Below are 12,839 nucleotides of genomic sequence, written 5' to 3' on the forward strand. Positions count from 1 at the left end.
TATATATTCTGTCTGCTTGAAAAATAAGTTTTTTAGATTAAATGACAGCAGTGTTTTGAGTATGATGGTAACTGTATTGAGAGACTCCATGTATTTACTCTGTTCACCTCAACTATGCAGCATTTCAATTTATGCTTCTTGCCATACTATGTATGTGTGAGAACATTCTGCATGTTCTTTACTTCATACCAGATTAATCAGAGCACAATTGCTGGGCTGTACGGATTTGTTGTACATAAGTATTAAATGACATCTGTACATGGCTGCTTTTAAAACTAACTAGATGACAACAAAATTCACATTTTTCTGCTTCAAAACCTAATGGCATGACTAAAAAGTCCCAAAAACTACAGTTTACAACATGCAAAGGTGAACCTCACCTGATTTTCAAAAACTGGAAAAAAGAATTATTGCAGAAGGGTATGTCAGGCACAGAAGCTTTTAAATATCTATATACCCCATCAGTCTTCTACAGGAAATTTGATGACAAGGGCAGAAAGGCTTATTATGAGTGTTTTCTCTGTATGTACTGGATGGCATAAATCAAAGGACTTCTCTGAAATAATTCCTGTTTGAAACTGATTGCATCTTTTAGCAAAGCAACAAAAAACCCCTGATTGTAAAACATCCAGTAGCAGAAACTCCATCACAGCCTTGGTTAGTTTTGTTAACCATTCTTACTGTTAAGTGAGTATAACTTAAATCTAAAGTCCTGGTTTTCAGTTTCAAGCCCCTGAAAATTTTAATACCTTTGTAGAATGTGTTTACAAGCTATCACCAAAATTCTGTTTCCTTGTACTTCCAGGCTGGCACCAGCCACTCCTTTGACCTTTGGTAATTAAATTCTGTGGTGAAATGAGCTCACTGTAAGATACATCTTCTGATGCTTTAATCATTCTTGTCGTTCTTCCCTGAATCTTTCACATTAACATTTTGTCTTGGGGACTTAAGTACATATGCTTTCAAAGGAAGTGAAGATACAGGCAATGTAACCATCTTCCTGCTATCACTCAAGATTCCTCAAGATATATGTATTTATTTATCGAATTTGCTCATTTTTATTTAGTATTCCAATCTACATTCGTACTCAAATGATTATCCAACATGACTCCCGAGGGCTTTTTAGGGCTGCTATTTCCCTGCCTTCAATATGTTCAAGAACTTGGGATTCTAGATCTTACATTTGTTTGAATAAAACCACATTATTTATGTTGCAAATACTATTAAATAGACATTCTGACAGACTTAGCATTCTGACATATTAAAAACATTAGAGTTACGTCTAAACCCATCAACAAAGAAATAATTTTCTTCTGTAATCTTAGCTTCTCTTAAATTCCTTACTTTGCAGTGTCTCAGAAAACTAACCTCCAAAACTTTCACCAAGGAAAGTTAATACAAGTCCATTGGGACACGAGACATTCAAACTCGGAAAAGCAGGAGCATCTGACATCTCTTGTGTTTGGGAAACTGGTTCTTCCATTTCCATCTACAGAATGAAACATGAATCCGTTTTAATCCACATTTTAAAATAAAAAGGAAAAAATTAGACTACAGATTTCAGTTTTAACAATACATTTGTTTTCCAAAAACGTGCTGCCTACCACTCATATTTAACATTTTCAGAGTTTGTGGATTCTGAAGTGGAAACATTAGTTATTTTCTTGGATTATGCTATCTTCTTTCATTCACCTTGAAGAGCAATCCCTCCTAACTTTATTCATTTTGCTGAGTCACTATGCTCTCTTGTGCACCGTATCAAGATGAGAAGACAATGGGTAATGTGAAGCATAACAAAATGAAATAATTATTGAAGCTGCCCACCAGCTATTTTACCTATAATCATTAAAAGAGCACAAAAGATCAGTAGAGCAGTACTTCCAATCTGCTGCAAATACAGCAGTGACTCAGGAAGGGGACAGGAAAGAATGTTTGGCAGTCAAAATGTGTAATCCTCTTTGCACTGCTCTGCAGTGGAAATTCTTCTGATGACTAGAAAAAACGAGATTGACCTAAGGAATGTCTGAAGGCCCTGGAACATTTTTTAAAACATACAACAATATACTCTTACATGTCATTCCCTCAAAGGCCTATGTAACAATGGACTACACTATGCCAGTAGTCGTAAGATGAAAACAGTTTTTGGTTGCAGACACATGTAACAGAGAGAACTTGTCCTGCTATTATCCCATATTCTTGCTTTCTAGGAATAGAAATATAGGGGGGAAATGGCAGATATTTTGCTACCTGTTTTTCAGCATAAAATATGCTGTCTATTTTACAGTTAATTTATGTACTATTACTGGTAATTAAGGCTACTCTCAGTACTGTAAGATTGTAGTCACAGGATCATGATGTAGAAGTCACAGAATAGGGCAGAAGTAACCCTCAGTTGTCATCTTCTTCTGCCTGTCTAATGGTAAAAAGAATAATCAAGTATAACTATATTGTTAGCAAAAAATTCTAATTCTAAGCTATTCTAAAAATTTCCAGGGCTGGAGATTTCCTGGTAAACTATTCCAGTGCTTTACCTTGATTAACCTTACTGACATTTTCCCATTGATTGACCTGAATCACTACTGCAGAAAATTAGTTTACTTCTGATTTTTTCTGCTGATGATATGGGCTCACGTAAGAGATGATGGTGTTCTTTAAGGTCTTTAGAGAAGGCTATTCTGTCTCTCAGCTCAAGATAAAATAAACCCAAACCAATTCCTGTAAATCTTCCCCACTGATTAAGTTTTCTAGACTTGTAATCTTTCTTCATGCTTTCCTTAAAACTTTCAGTGAGGCCCATATTTTTCTTGCAGTGCAGTATCCGTAACTGGACACAATACTCCAACTGAGACTCTACCAGCCCTGAAAGAAAAATAACTTCACATATTTATTTAGTAGGCTATAATCCTCTGTATTCACATCTCTGTGGTCTTTGCTCTTTTCACAGGAAGATGGCATTGTTGACTTATGTATAGCTTGTGATCCATGACAACTCTCAGACCTTTCTCTATGGAACTGTCACTGACACAACTGTTATCCATTCTGTAGATATATACTGTTTATTTATATGTAATTTGTAGAACCTACCACTTATTCTTACTGAATTGCATCCTGTTTTACAGACCGTATCCATGTGAATTTGTCAAGTCCGGTTTGGATTCTAATCCTGCTCTGCAAAATACTTGCAGACTCACACAGACAGGTGCTGTATGCACTAATACAGGTACTCTCTATCCAATGAGTTAAAAGCCTTTTAGTTTAGAAGTCATCCTGACAGATCTTTAATTATAGGGCTATTTTTCTATAGGGTTTGTTTGTGCCACACAATTCATGTATGTTATGCTGAGTGTTGCTTGGCAACTCCCTACACCACTTTCCATGCTGAAATTAGGTAAGGAGCACTTTTTGTGGATATGCACAGAATCTGTGTTGCAACAACAGACACGGTGTTACTTCAACCACTACGTACTAAAAACTATTTCAGAAAAGAAATTCAGAATCTGCTTTCCAAAGATTCATTCATTCTTTCCAAAGACCTGATAGAAGTACTCCAGCTAAAGGCAAAAGTAACTTCCTCAAATTGCTGGTCCCTGGCTTGTGATCAGCTGGAAAGAACGAATCACAGAGCAAGACTTTGCAAAGCTGTCTTCATTAATTTGCTGGTTGGTTAGACTTTTGAATACCGGTTTTGGAAAGCACAAAAAAATTCTACTTGGTTAAACTAAAAATTTAGCAGTTCTTGTAGTTGAGACGTTAGTAATCATAGAACGGCTTAGGTTGGAAGAGACCTTAAAGATTGTTGAGTTTCAACGCCCTTCCATGGGCAGGGACAGTTTCCACTAGACCAGGGTGCTCAAAGTCCCGTCCAACCCGGCCTTGAACACTTCCAAGGATGGGGCATCCACAACTTCCCTGGGCAATCTGTTCTAGTGCCTCAACCACCTTCACAGTAAAGAATTTCTCCCTAACAACTAATCGAAATCTTTCAGTTTAAAGCCATTCCCCCTTGTCCTGTCACTGCATGCTCTGGTAAAACGTCACTCTCCAGCTCTCTTGTAGCCCCATTTAGGTAATGGAAGTTGCTCTAAGGTCTTCCCAGAGCATCCTCCTCTCCAGGCTGAACAACCCCAAATGTTTCAGTTTGTCTTTGCAGGAGAGGTGCTCCAGCCCTCTGCAGAGTATCATCTGCAGTGTAGCAGCTGCAACTTTAAAGCCAAAATTGACAAAAGCATGTGGGTCATGGCAGACACACTGCTTTACATCATGGAGTCATAAAGACTAAGTTCATTAACAGCTATCAATACACACATCTGAGAACAACTGAATGAGCAAAACATATCCTTAGGTGCACCACAAATTGTTAGAAATTTGTAAAGGCACAGCTCAAAGCCCTCTGAGAAGAATGTATGATTCTTTTACAGAAGTTCACACATTTGAATTTTTGTTTGTGTCTTTGGATTGGATAATGACTCTTCTCTCACCTTTTCTTCTTCTTGCTTTACCAGGTCATCAGGTGATGAAGAGGCTAATTTGCCACGGTTTTCTTTGGCAGAAGGCAGAGCTTTTCCTGATCTTTTTCTGTCAGACTTATCTTTTTTTCCTGGAGCTGGTGTAATAGGAGTAACTGTTGTCGGAATTACGGTTGGAAGATGAACAGAAGGGATGCTCAGAATTCTTGCTAAGACAGGACATGTTTCATTACCTAAGGAAGGGAAAAGCAATATTTTTAATGTAATTAAGTTTCATAAATGTAGATGGCCACATTTTATTTTTTTTAAAAATTTTATACACTAAATTTTACCTTAGAAATAATAATCTCAGTGGGGGAGTTTATTATTTCAGATAGAGGGACTGAGTATATAAGAGTATTTAGAAAATCTTCCCATAGACTGATGACTTATTAGCCTAAGAGAGAAAGGCATCTTGAAAAGAGAAAAGACATCTTGAAACTATTGCTTCCCACAAGTTGTCACTTGGTTGTCACCTCAAAAATATAAAAATATGATTTTAAAATTCTCTTTTACCTCCAGAATACTTAGAAGTGGAGACATTCTGAATGTAGTATCTAGTAAATGATCACTGTATTATGCTTTATCACAGGCTGAACCAGCACAGACTGACTCTAGCAACTTTGTACTACATAGGTCTACCTTCCTATAATTATTCAGAAATATTCTAATGATCTAGCCTTGATAAGACTCTTGCAATTCTTAAAGCCAAGCATTAGGACAGCCTGCTAGGCATGTCAACAGGAAGTAGTCATGTTGCCTTTCAAAACAATTTCTTGAAAATAAAATAAATACAAACTTAGGTTTTCTGTAATTATTTCAACACACTGACACTTTCCTTTCATAGAAATTCTACCTATGCCTTTACTCTGGTTGCCCCCAAAAATGAGAACATGATGTCTGAGGGTAACAATGAAAAAGAGTCTCAGTCTTAAGACTGAGATAAAGTGTCTTTAGAAATCTTGGGAGAGATGTAAAATTCCAGAGGACTGCCTGTTAGGGAAGGCTTCCCTCCTTTTATACACACATTCACATGTCTAGGACTTGGAATTGTACTCTCATAATTTTGTCAAGACACAAAGAACAAGTGCAGAGGTTCTATAGTACCCGGAATCAAAAGCAGGTGCTCAAGCAGTCCCAAATTCATAAAGAGACAAGGAGATTATTTCTAACATAAATGTAAGGTGATCCAAAGTTAACTTTTGATAATGCTGGAGAAAACAAAGAATAATTCAAAACTTGAAGAAATATTACATTTCCCCAGAAATAAAAAAAAGTTGCATAAAGCTGAGAAACAACTCGAGGCCTTTTGTCACCTTAGCTTCCCTGAAAGGAAGATGAAATAGATAAAGTGTGAAAAACAGTAAGAAAAAAGAGAATTAGAGAGTTTCCAGAAAATTATTTTGGTACTGCAGGGAAAAAGAGTAATTTGCACACAATTTAACAGATCACTGGAGAGAAACTACAGATTCCATGGTATACCATTCTGCATTAGGGATGGATGGCATATGAGAATCATCTAAGAGAGTATTTCTGGTCAGAATTATTCTGAGCACCTAGGATACAAAGACCCACGGGAATTTGGCATAAGCAAATGATCATAGAAAAACTGCAAGCAATCAAAGAATGCCAGTTAGCAGTGCTCTAAAGCTCAACATGGCAAGGATTATTCTAATGTGGAATAGGATGGTTATGGTGAATGTGAAAAAGCCTAAACAGCACAGCTGATATGTAGGTGTTTAATTAGACATGTCTCTCTTTTATGCCAAAAATCCAAGTTTTTGCAGTCCACTATTGGGAATGCTCTTTTGGCCCAAGTCTAAAAAGCCTTTTTTTTTTAGTATTTAATTTGTAAAATATATTTGAACAATTAAAAATGAGTGTAGGGTTTAATGGTTTACCATAGTCCACACAAAGATGTATTCAATTAAATGTTTTCATATTTTAAGAGCTGAAAAATGCTGAAATTATTTTCTGATCAGAGAAGGGTTTCACTTTTATCCATAAGATGGTTTCAGTGGCCTTTCAAATGGAAACAAAAAGCTCTTGGTAAAAGTAGACGCTGTTTTCACTGTGGTTTTCTGAAGCAATTGCTTCCAGTTGGTGAATGTTTATTGAAAGGCTGAGAGAAATCCTTCATTATGTCTGCACAACTGGAATATAAAGTCCAACTCCTCAAGTAAAATGGAAGTTCCATAATCACCTATATAAGTTTACAAAAATATTATTTCTTGGAAGACCAAGAAGACTCCTCATCAAATCACATTTTCATTGGCTCAAATTAATTGGCTGATTTTGCTGGGCTACTTAATAACAATACTTGCACTGCTCTGTTTTCACAGTAAGCAGAAAAGCTAGGAGACCTCCCTCCATCTTGAAAATTGAATCATAGAATATTCTTGACAATGTAATCTCATTTTGAGCCTTGCTGAAAATTCCCTACCATGTAGTAACAGCTGCTGAGAAAGGCAGAATTGCATGCAACAAATTATTGGGTTAAGGAGTGTATGAAGGAAAAAAAAAGGAAAAAAAAATTCCCCATATGGTTCTCAAATATCCTCTTCTATTTGCTTACTTTACCTGCTGCCTCCCCTGTAGGTCCATAATAGCTCAGGGACAGCTGGATTCCATTTTCCAAGGTGGCTGAAAAAGATCCAAACTTGCTCACAGCTTTCTTCTGATTTTTCAATTCTCCTTAAAAAAAAAAAAAAAAAAAAAAATTAAAGATAGCAACACATACCAGAACCACCTGACCTGTAAACCAACGGCTGGTGTGAAAAGTGGAACCTCCATGAGGATGACTAACCTAAATAGACTAAACAGGGCAGGGAAACCAACATTCCATTCATAGGGTACTATATAATAGTCAGTTTTGTGCAATATACCTGTGGGTTTTTATCCAGAAATAGCATTCTAATTAGCTGGGTGTGTAAAAACAGGTTTAATAGCAACAACTAGTGAAAAGTCTTATTGAATTTAAGAAGCAAAAGAACCTAGTTCTGGAGTTATGGGTCCTTGTTTCTTGACTGACAAGAATGTGAAACTGCCCATTTCTTTTGTATGTGGCCTATGCTCTAACAAAAATCACTGTTTCTCAGATGTCATAGGGACAGGACAGGACTTTGATTATCCCCAAAGGTCCCTTCCAACTCAGGATATTCTATGATTCTCTATGTGGGTACTTGGAGGAGAGAGTAAAAGAAAGGACAAAAAGTGGAGAAATTAAATCTAAAGACATGTCTGGGATTTGTAAAATTGGATCAGGAGTCAAACTCACAAAAGGTGCAAATCAAGGTGTCATGTGATGAGTATGTCATGGTGTAAACCACATGAACTAGGCAAGACACACCTCCCAGACACTGGGTCCTACCTTGCCTCTACTCCAGCTGCTCCTGCCTTAAAGAAATGCTCTGTTGGTACGAGGAAAACTTGGCATTTCCCATATGGGGAACAGCTGCTTAAAACTGTGAGGAGTAGCAGAGAAGACCACAAAAGAAGATGAAGGCAGGCCTAGCCATCTACCAATCTCATCAACATGGGACACATCCTGAGACCTTGTCTGCTTCTATTTCTTGTCTGTCATTGCAATGCTTATTGCTGAATACCACCTGCAGGATGTGGTTTTGGAATTTTGACAGCTTTACAAGTTTACCATTGTACCATCCAGCCACTGTCAAGTATCAGAATGGATTGATTCTTGTCTTCCCTACTGCCTTTCTATAAGGTATTCTTGTTTATATGGCAGGAAAGCCTCTCACTTGTGCCCAGAGAATACAACTTATCTCAGATACTCACACACTGGTGATTGCCAGTACTGTCTGGCAGACCCCAGAATGACACAGGTCAGCTTTCAGAACAGCAGACAAAAAAAATCTCATCTGTGGAAGGGATGCAAATTTTCTATTCAGACAACCCACAATTACATCGCTGGTGGCTGCTGAATCCAAGGGCAGAAGCAAGAGCAGGATGCTTTCCAACACTGATGAAGATTAAAAGAGCTAATATGTCTAAGTTATCTTTTTTTACTCCTCAAATTGGTGACAGAAATTCCATAATACTTTTGGCAAACATATACACAAGTTATTACAAACTGGCTTCCTTCTTGGAAACGCTCTCACCTGGGTTCAGAAAGGATTTGGATTCAATGCTTTCTGAATGCTAACAAATGTCAACCAACAGAGCAGCTGCTGGACTGCAGAAAGATCTGTTTTCACAGCAAAGGTCTTGAGGAGGCACTAATGCTATGGTCATCTGACCCACAAAAGGAGATCCACTCCAAAAGGAGAAATCTTCCCTTTCAAGGGCAGGTATTTACACAATGGTCACAATGGACAGGATTCAGTTTTCATCTTCTTTAGGCTTTCTCAGGCCACTTTAAGATCTGAATGAGTCCTCCATGAAAGAAGAAAATTATTTTCTTAAAGAATGGTAACTCTTCACTCCATCCTTGCTTTGGAAGAGAGACTGGTTTGCACCTGTTGACCCGCACTGTGCTTCTACATCTTGCTAAGATCTCTCTATACAGTGCTCAAGTCAGCCAACTGGATTTTTATTTCATTTTATGGAACACTGAATTTTCTTACTCTCTGCCATTAGTAACAATTTATTTTCTGTTAATTGATAAGTTATGCATCCAATTATTAAATATGTTAAACTATTAATTCTTTATATCAGTGACATCAATCCACTGACCTGATCTAATTTGCTGTTCTTCATTAATTTCCTGTTCTTCAGCTTCTTTAAAGTTTTTCTTGGGGTCAGTGATATGAATGAAGAAATTGTGGTTGTCTTTTATTACTTTCACCTTTATCAAAGTTGGACCTGTAAAGCAATGGAATACTCTTATTGCTCCCACTTATTTGCACCCAAATAAACTCTGCATGTGCAACTTTAAAGCACTCAGAAAAAGACAATTGCTCATAACTCGACTGAATCAGGTAGTAGAAGACCAAGATAGCAAAACTAAGTTTATCTGCGTTTAGGCTAAATATTCAAAACCTTCCCAATAATTAGATCTGAGAGGCTGCAGAAGAATCTGTTGCTTAGATATAATGATTGCATTTGACTGGAAAAATAATTTGAACGTTCTTGAAATATCATGCATCAGTTGCCATTGAACAAATAAAAACAAACTGATTTTTCTGCATTTCTAGTTTTCTGGTACTTCATTTATCTATCAACTGTTAACATATGTGTAAATGTAAAGATTAGTAGTGATAGAGGCTAATACGGAATTTCTTTAACTGAATTTTTACTGCTGAGACATGAAAAAGCATTTATGGATTAAGAAACTATCCCATCAGTTAGTACTGAGTCAAAACAAAACATAAAGAAATAAAGAATCACTTTTTACAAACTCTATCTTCTCTACTTGAATCTGTCCTCCATCGGATGGGAAAAGGTATTGATTGGTTCCTGATACTTGAATGACATTGTCCCCTGTATTGTAGCCATGAAACTGGAAAAAAACAAGTTTTAAATTATCTTTAAATGAGCAAGGCAGAACCCATGAAAGAGGCAAATGAAGGACAGATCATCAGGATCACACTGTACTTCTCAACATCTTTTGCTTAGATATTTAACTAATGTAATACAAACATGAGAAAATATCTAGTATGCTATTGTTATATCCAAATAATTTCTCAGTTGTTAACTGAAGTAACTTGTTACATGTGAAAACCATCATGGAAACTGAAGAGTAGCAAGTAGACCGGTGGGTTAACATACAGTATGAGAGAAAGAAAAGTTCTGGTCACATACAAAGAGACAACTTACTATGCCATGGGATCACATAAAGGGCAGGTAAAGATTCAGCTTTCTACCCTCTAGAATTCCTCTACCCTTTGGAATTCAGATACTGTAAATCTAATTAGATTGCTATGCCTTCCAAAGTGCCACAAGATGGCAAAAATTATGTGAGCATACTCAAATAAGCTCAGACTGAAATGTCATCTATTTCTGAGTCTGAAGTCTGTACTTAAGCAAATTTAGACTAAATTATACCGATTATATGCAAGCTTTGGATGCAAGACAGACTCTGCAAATATAAGGCGGTGCAAACTGCTCAAAAACTGAACAAAACTAGCGAGGAGCTCCCTCTGTTAGTGCAACAGGCAGAAAAAGGGGAGCTGCTGTCTCCATTGAACCGTCTAGACATGAGTTCCTGGGATTGTTAGGGACATGAAGCACAATTACAGTTTAGATTTCATGTGCCTTAATCTTCAAGAGTGAGCTGAGCTCTACGTTTCCCATTGTGCACATGCCAATGGAGTTACTTTCTGAAATATGGGAAAAATCTGTATTTCAGATTAGGGCACTTCAAGAATGTGGATTTGGAAAGAGCAAATGTAAGAAACAGTGATTTCCAGTCAAAACTTCAACTAGGTCTAGCAGTGCCCTGATATGGAAGATGGGACAAGTTCTTTTGTTCCCCTTTCCTATCCTCTCCCACAAAAATCACAACATGATCAATTTATGTTTGTGTTCATGTCATATTACACTAAAAAATAAAATTAAATCATCTGGTGTAGGGTAACCTTGAACATCAAAACCTACTTTTCAAAACTTTTAGAAAAGGATCTGCTGCTAAAACAACAGAGGTAACCAGGCTCAATTAGGCTTAATTTGCTCTGAACTCAAAATTCACAATAGATAATAGCTTTGCTGTAATCTTGACTCTATATATAGTTAGCACTTTTCTAATGTAGTATAATAATACAACTCCTTACCTTATAAACTTTCCCAGAACATGGGTCTGGAATGCTATGATCCTCCTCAAGTTCAGAGGCTTTTGCTGACTCATTTTGAGACTTCTCTTCGGAAGGCTTTTTGCTGGAATCTTTACTTTCTTTATCTTTTATCTCCTGTCTTTTCTTTTGACTTTTCAAATATTCTTCCATTTGTTGTTTTTCTTCCTTTTGTTTCCCTTCTTCCTCTCGTAATCGGTCCTGCTCCATCTTCCAAGCCTACATTCAACATCAGGAATTAAACAGACCGTGTTTATCTTTGTACTACAAGATATTTCATACGTGCATGCTGAAAAAAGTAGAAGCAAACAAAACCAAAGCAATCAAAGTTCTAAGCTGTGTTTCCAAATGTGTCAAAGTCTTACAATATTATGCACCAAATTTTGGATAAAATTACTGATTCATTCAATCTACAATGGCAGCCATTGTTGACCACAGGAGATGAATCAGGTGATTATTCATATCTTACACAATCAGTCATAGGAGAATGACTTTGTTGTATACTTTTCCACAATGTTTATCATCAAACCACAATGCATCACTGATGTTGGTTTATTCCCCAAATGCAACTGTGAGATAAAACAATTTAAATTTTTTACAGAAAGAGGAATCAATGCCAAAATAATCAGCTTGCATCAGGAAGACATTTGAGATTTTCTGGAGTATATAGGGTTTTGTGTCACTTTATAGTCTAAACATACCAAAGCAGAGGCATTTCTGGGGAAGAAATGGCAAGCATTGAGAGTTACAAGTCAGGTGTTAGTCTTGCTTGAGCTGTGACACTTAACACCATTTCCTATCTACATTCCATATCAGGACTGGAATTGCACAGCATTACACACTGTGAGAAAGATGAGACATACTACGTCTGTGAGGAGCCAAAAAAAAGCAGGCGAGTACAACATAAATAAAGCTAGAGTTGTGCATATTAATGGATGGTGTCAATGCTAAGACCTAAACAACTGCGGGCTTAATTCCTACCTCAGCCAGAAACTTCAAGTCAACTAATCTGTAGTGAATGGTCATGGACTAAATCTATGAAATAGGATTCTCTGATTTCAGGGAACTCTGAGGTACCATATTTACATTCCCTAATTTCAAAGAGCTGTAGACAGTGAAAGTAGAGTTGGGTAAAGAAGTATTTCCATGGATTTCATCTTTTCATATCTTTACAATCAGAAAACTTCAGTAAATAGTAGGATATTATCCATAACTTTCATTTCCTAGTATTGCAACTATAAATTGCTTTGGAATGCCTAATCTAACTCCAAATAGTCTTCCCTTAAGAAAACAACATAACTCACAACCAAAAAGGAATAAATTAAAGAAAATAACATACACAAAAAATAACAAAGAGCAGAAAAAATAAGACGACTCAGTCAAGCCAATGTAAGAACAAAAGCTTACCTTCTGAAGAAAGCAGTGCTAGTTAGTCCATTTCAGAAAGATACATATTTTTGCCTCACCTTTAGAGAACCTTCTCTGATAATGGGACATCCTTCATTCTTGGATTGAGACTCTGTTACATTCTCAGGTCCGGATGTGCTGCCTTTGAAAAGGGAAAGGGAGAATAAGCAAAGTTATAAAT

The 12,839-nt window shown here is 36.8% G+C and overlaps 1 protein-coding gene across 9 annotated transcripts in view; it reads right to left on the reverse strand.

Annotated features, from left to right (window-relative positions):
• SPAG17 (sperm associated antigen 17) overlaps positions 1-12,839 on the reverse strand; it is an 89,733-nt gene that overhangs the window by 24,171 nt on the left and 52,723 nt on the right. For 8 of the 9 annotated variants that reach the window (XM_032098664.1, XM_032098661.1, XM_032098665.1 and 5 more), the window contains exons 19-25: positions 12,718-12,800; positions 11,234-11,470; positions 9,852-9,963; positions 9,198-9,326; positions 7,086-7,199; positions 4,479-4,699; positions 1,369-1,489 (exon numbers count right to left, since the gene is read on the reverse strand). In XM_032098664.1, the coding sequence (XP_031954555.1) occupies positions 1,369-1,489; positions 4,479-4,699; positions 7,086-7,199; positions 9,198-9,326; positions 9,852-9,963; positions 11,234-11,470; positions 12,718-12,800 (1,017 nt within the window). The remainder of the gene's footprint in view (positions 1-1,368; positions 1,490-4,478; positions 4,700-7,085; positions 7,200-9,197; positions 9,327-9,851; positions 9,964-11,233; positions 11,471-12,717; positions 12,801-12,839) is intronic. The other variant, XM_032098662.1, reaches the window with a different exon arrangement.

This window comes from Corvus moneduloides, chromosome 2, assembly GCF_009650955.1.
Source record: "Corvus moneduloides isolate bCorMon1 chromosome 2, bCorMon1.pri, whole genome shotgun sequence".
Lineage (NCBI taxonomy): Eukaryota > Metazoa > Chordata > Aves > Passeriformes > Corvidae > Corvus > Corvus moneduloides.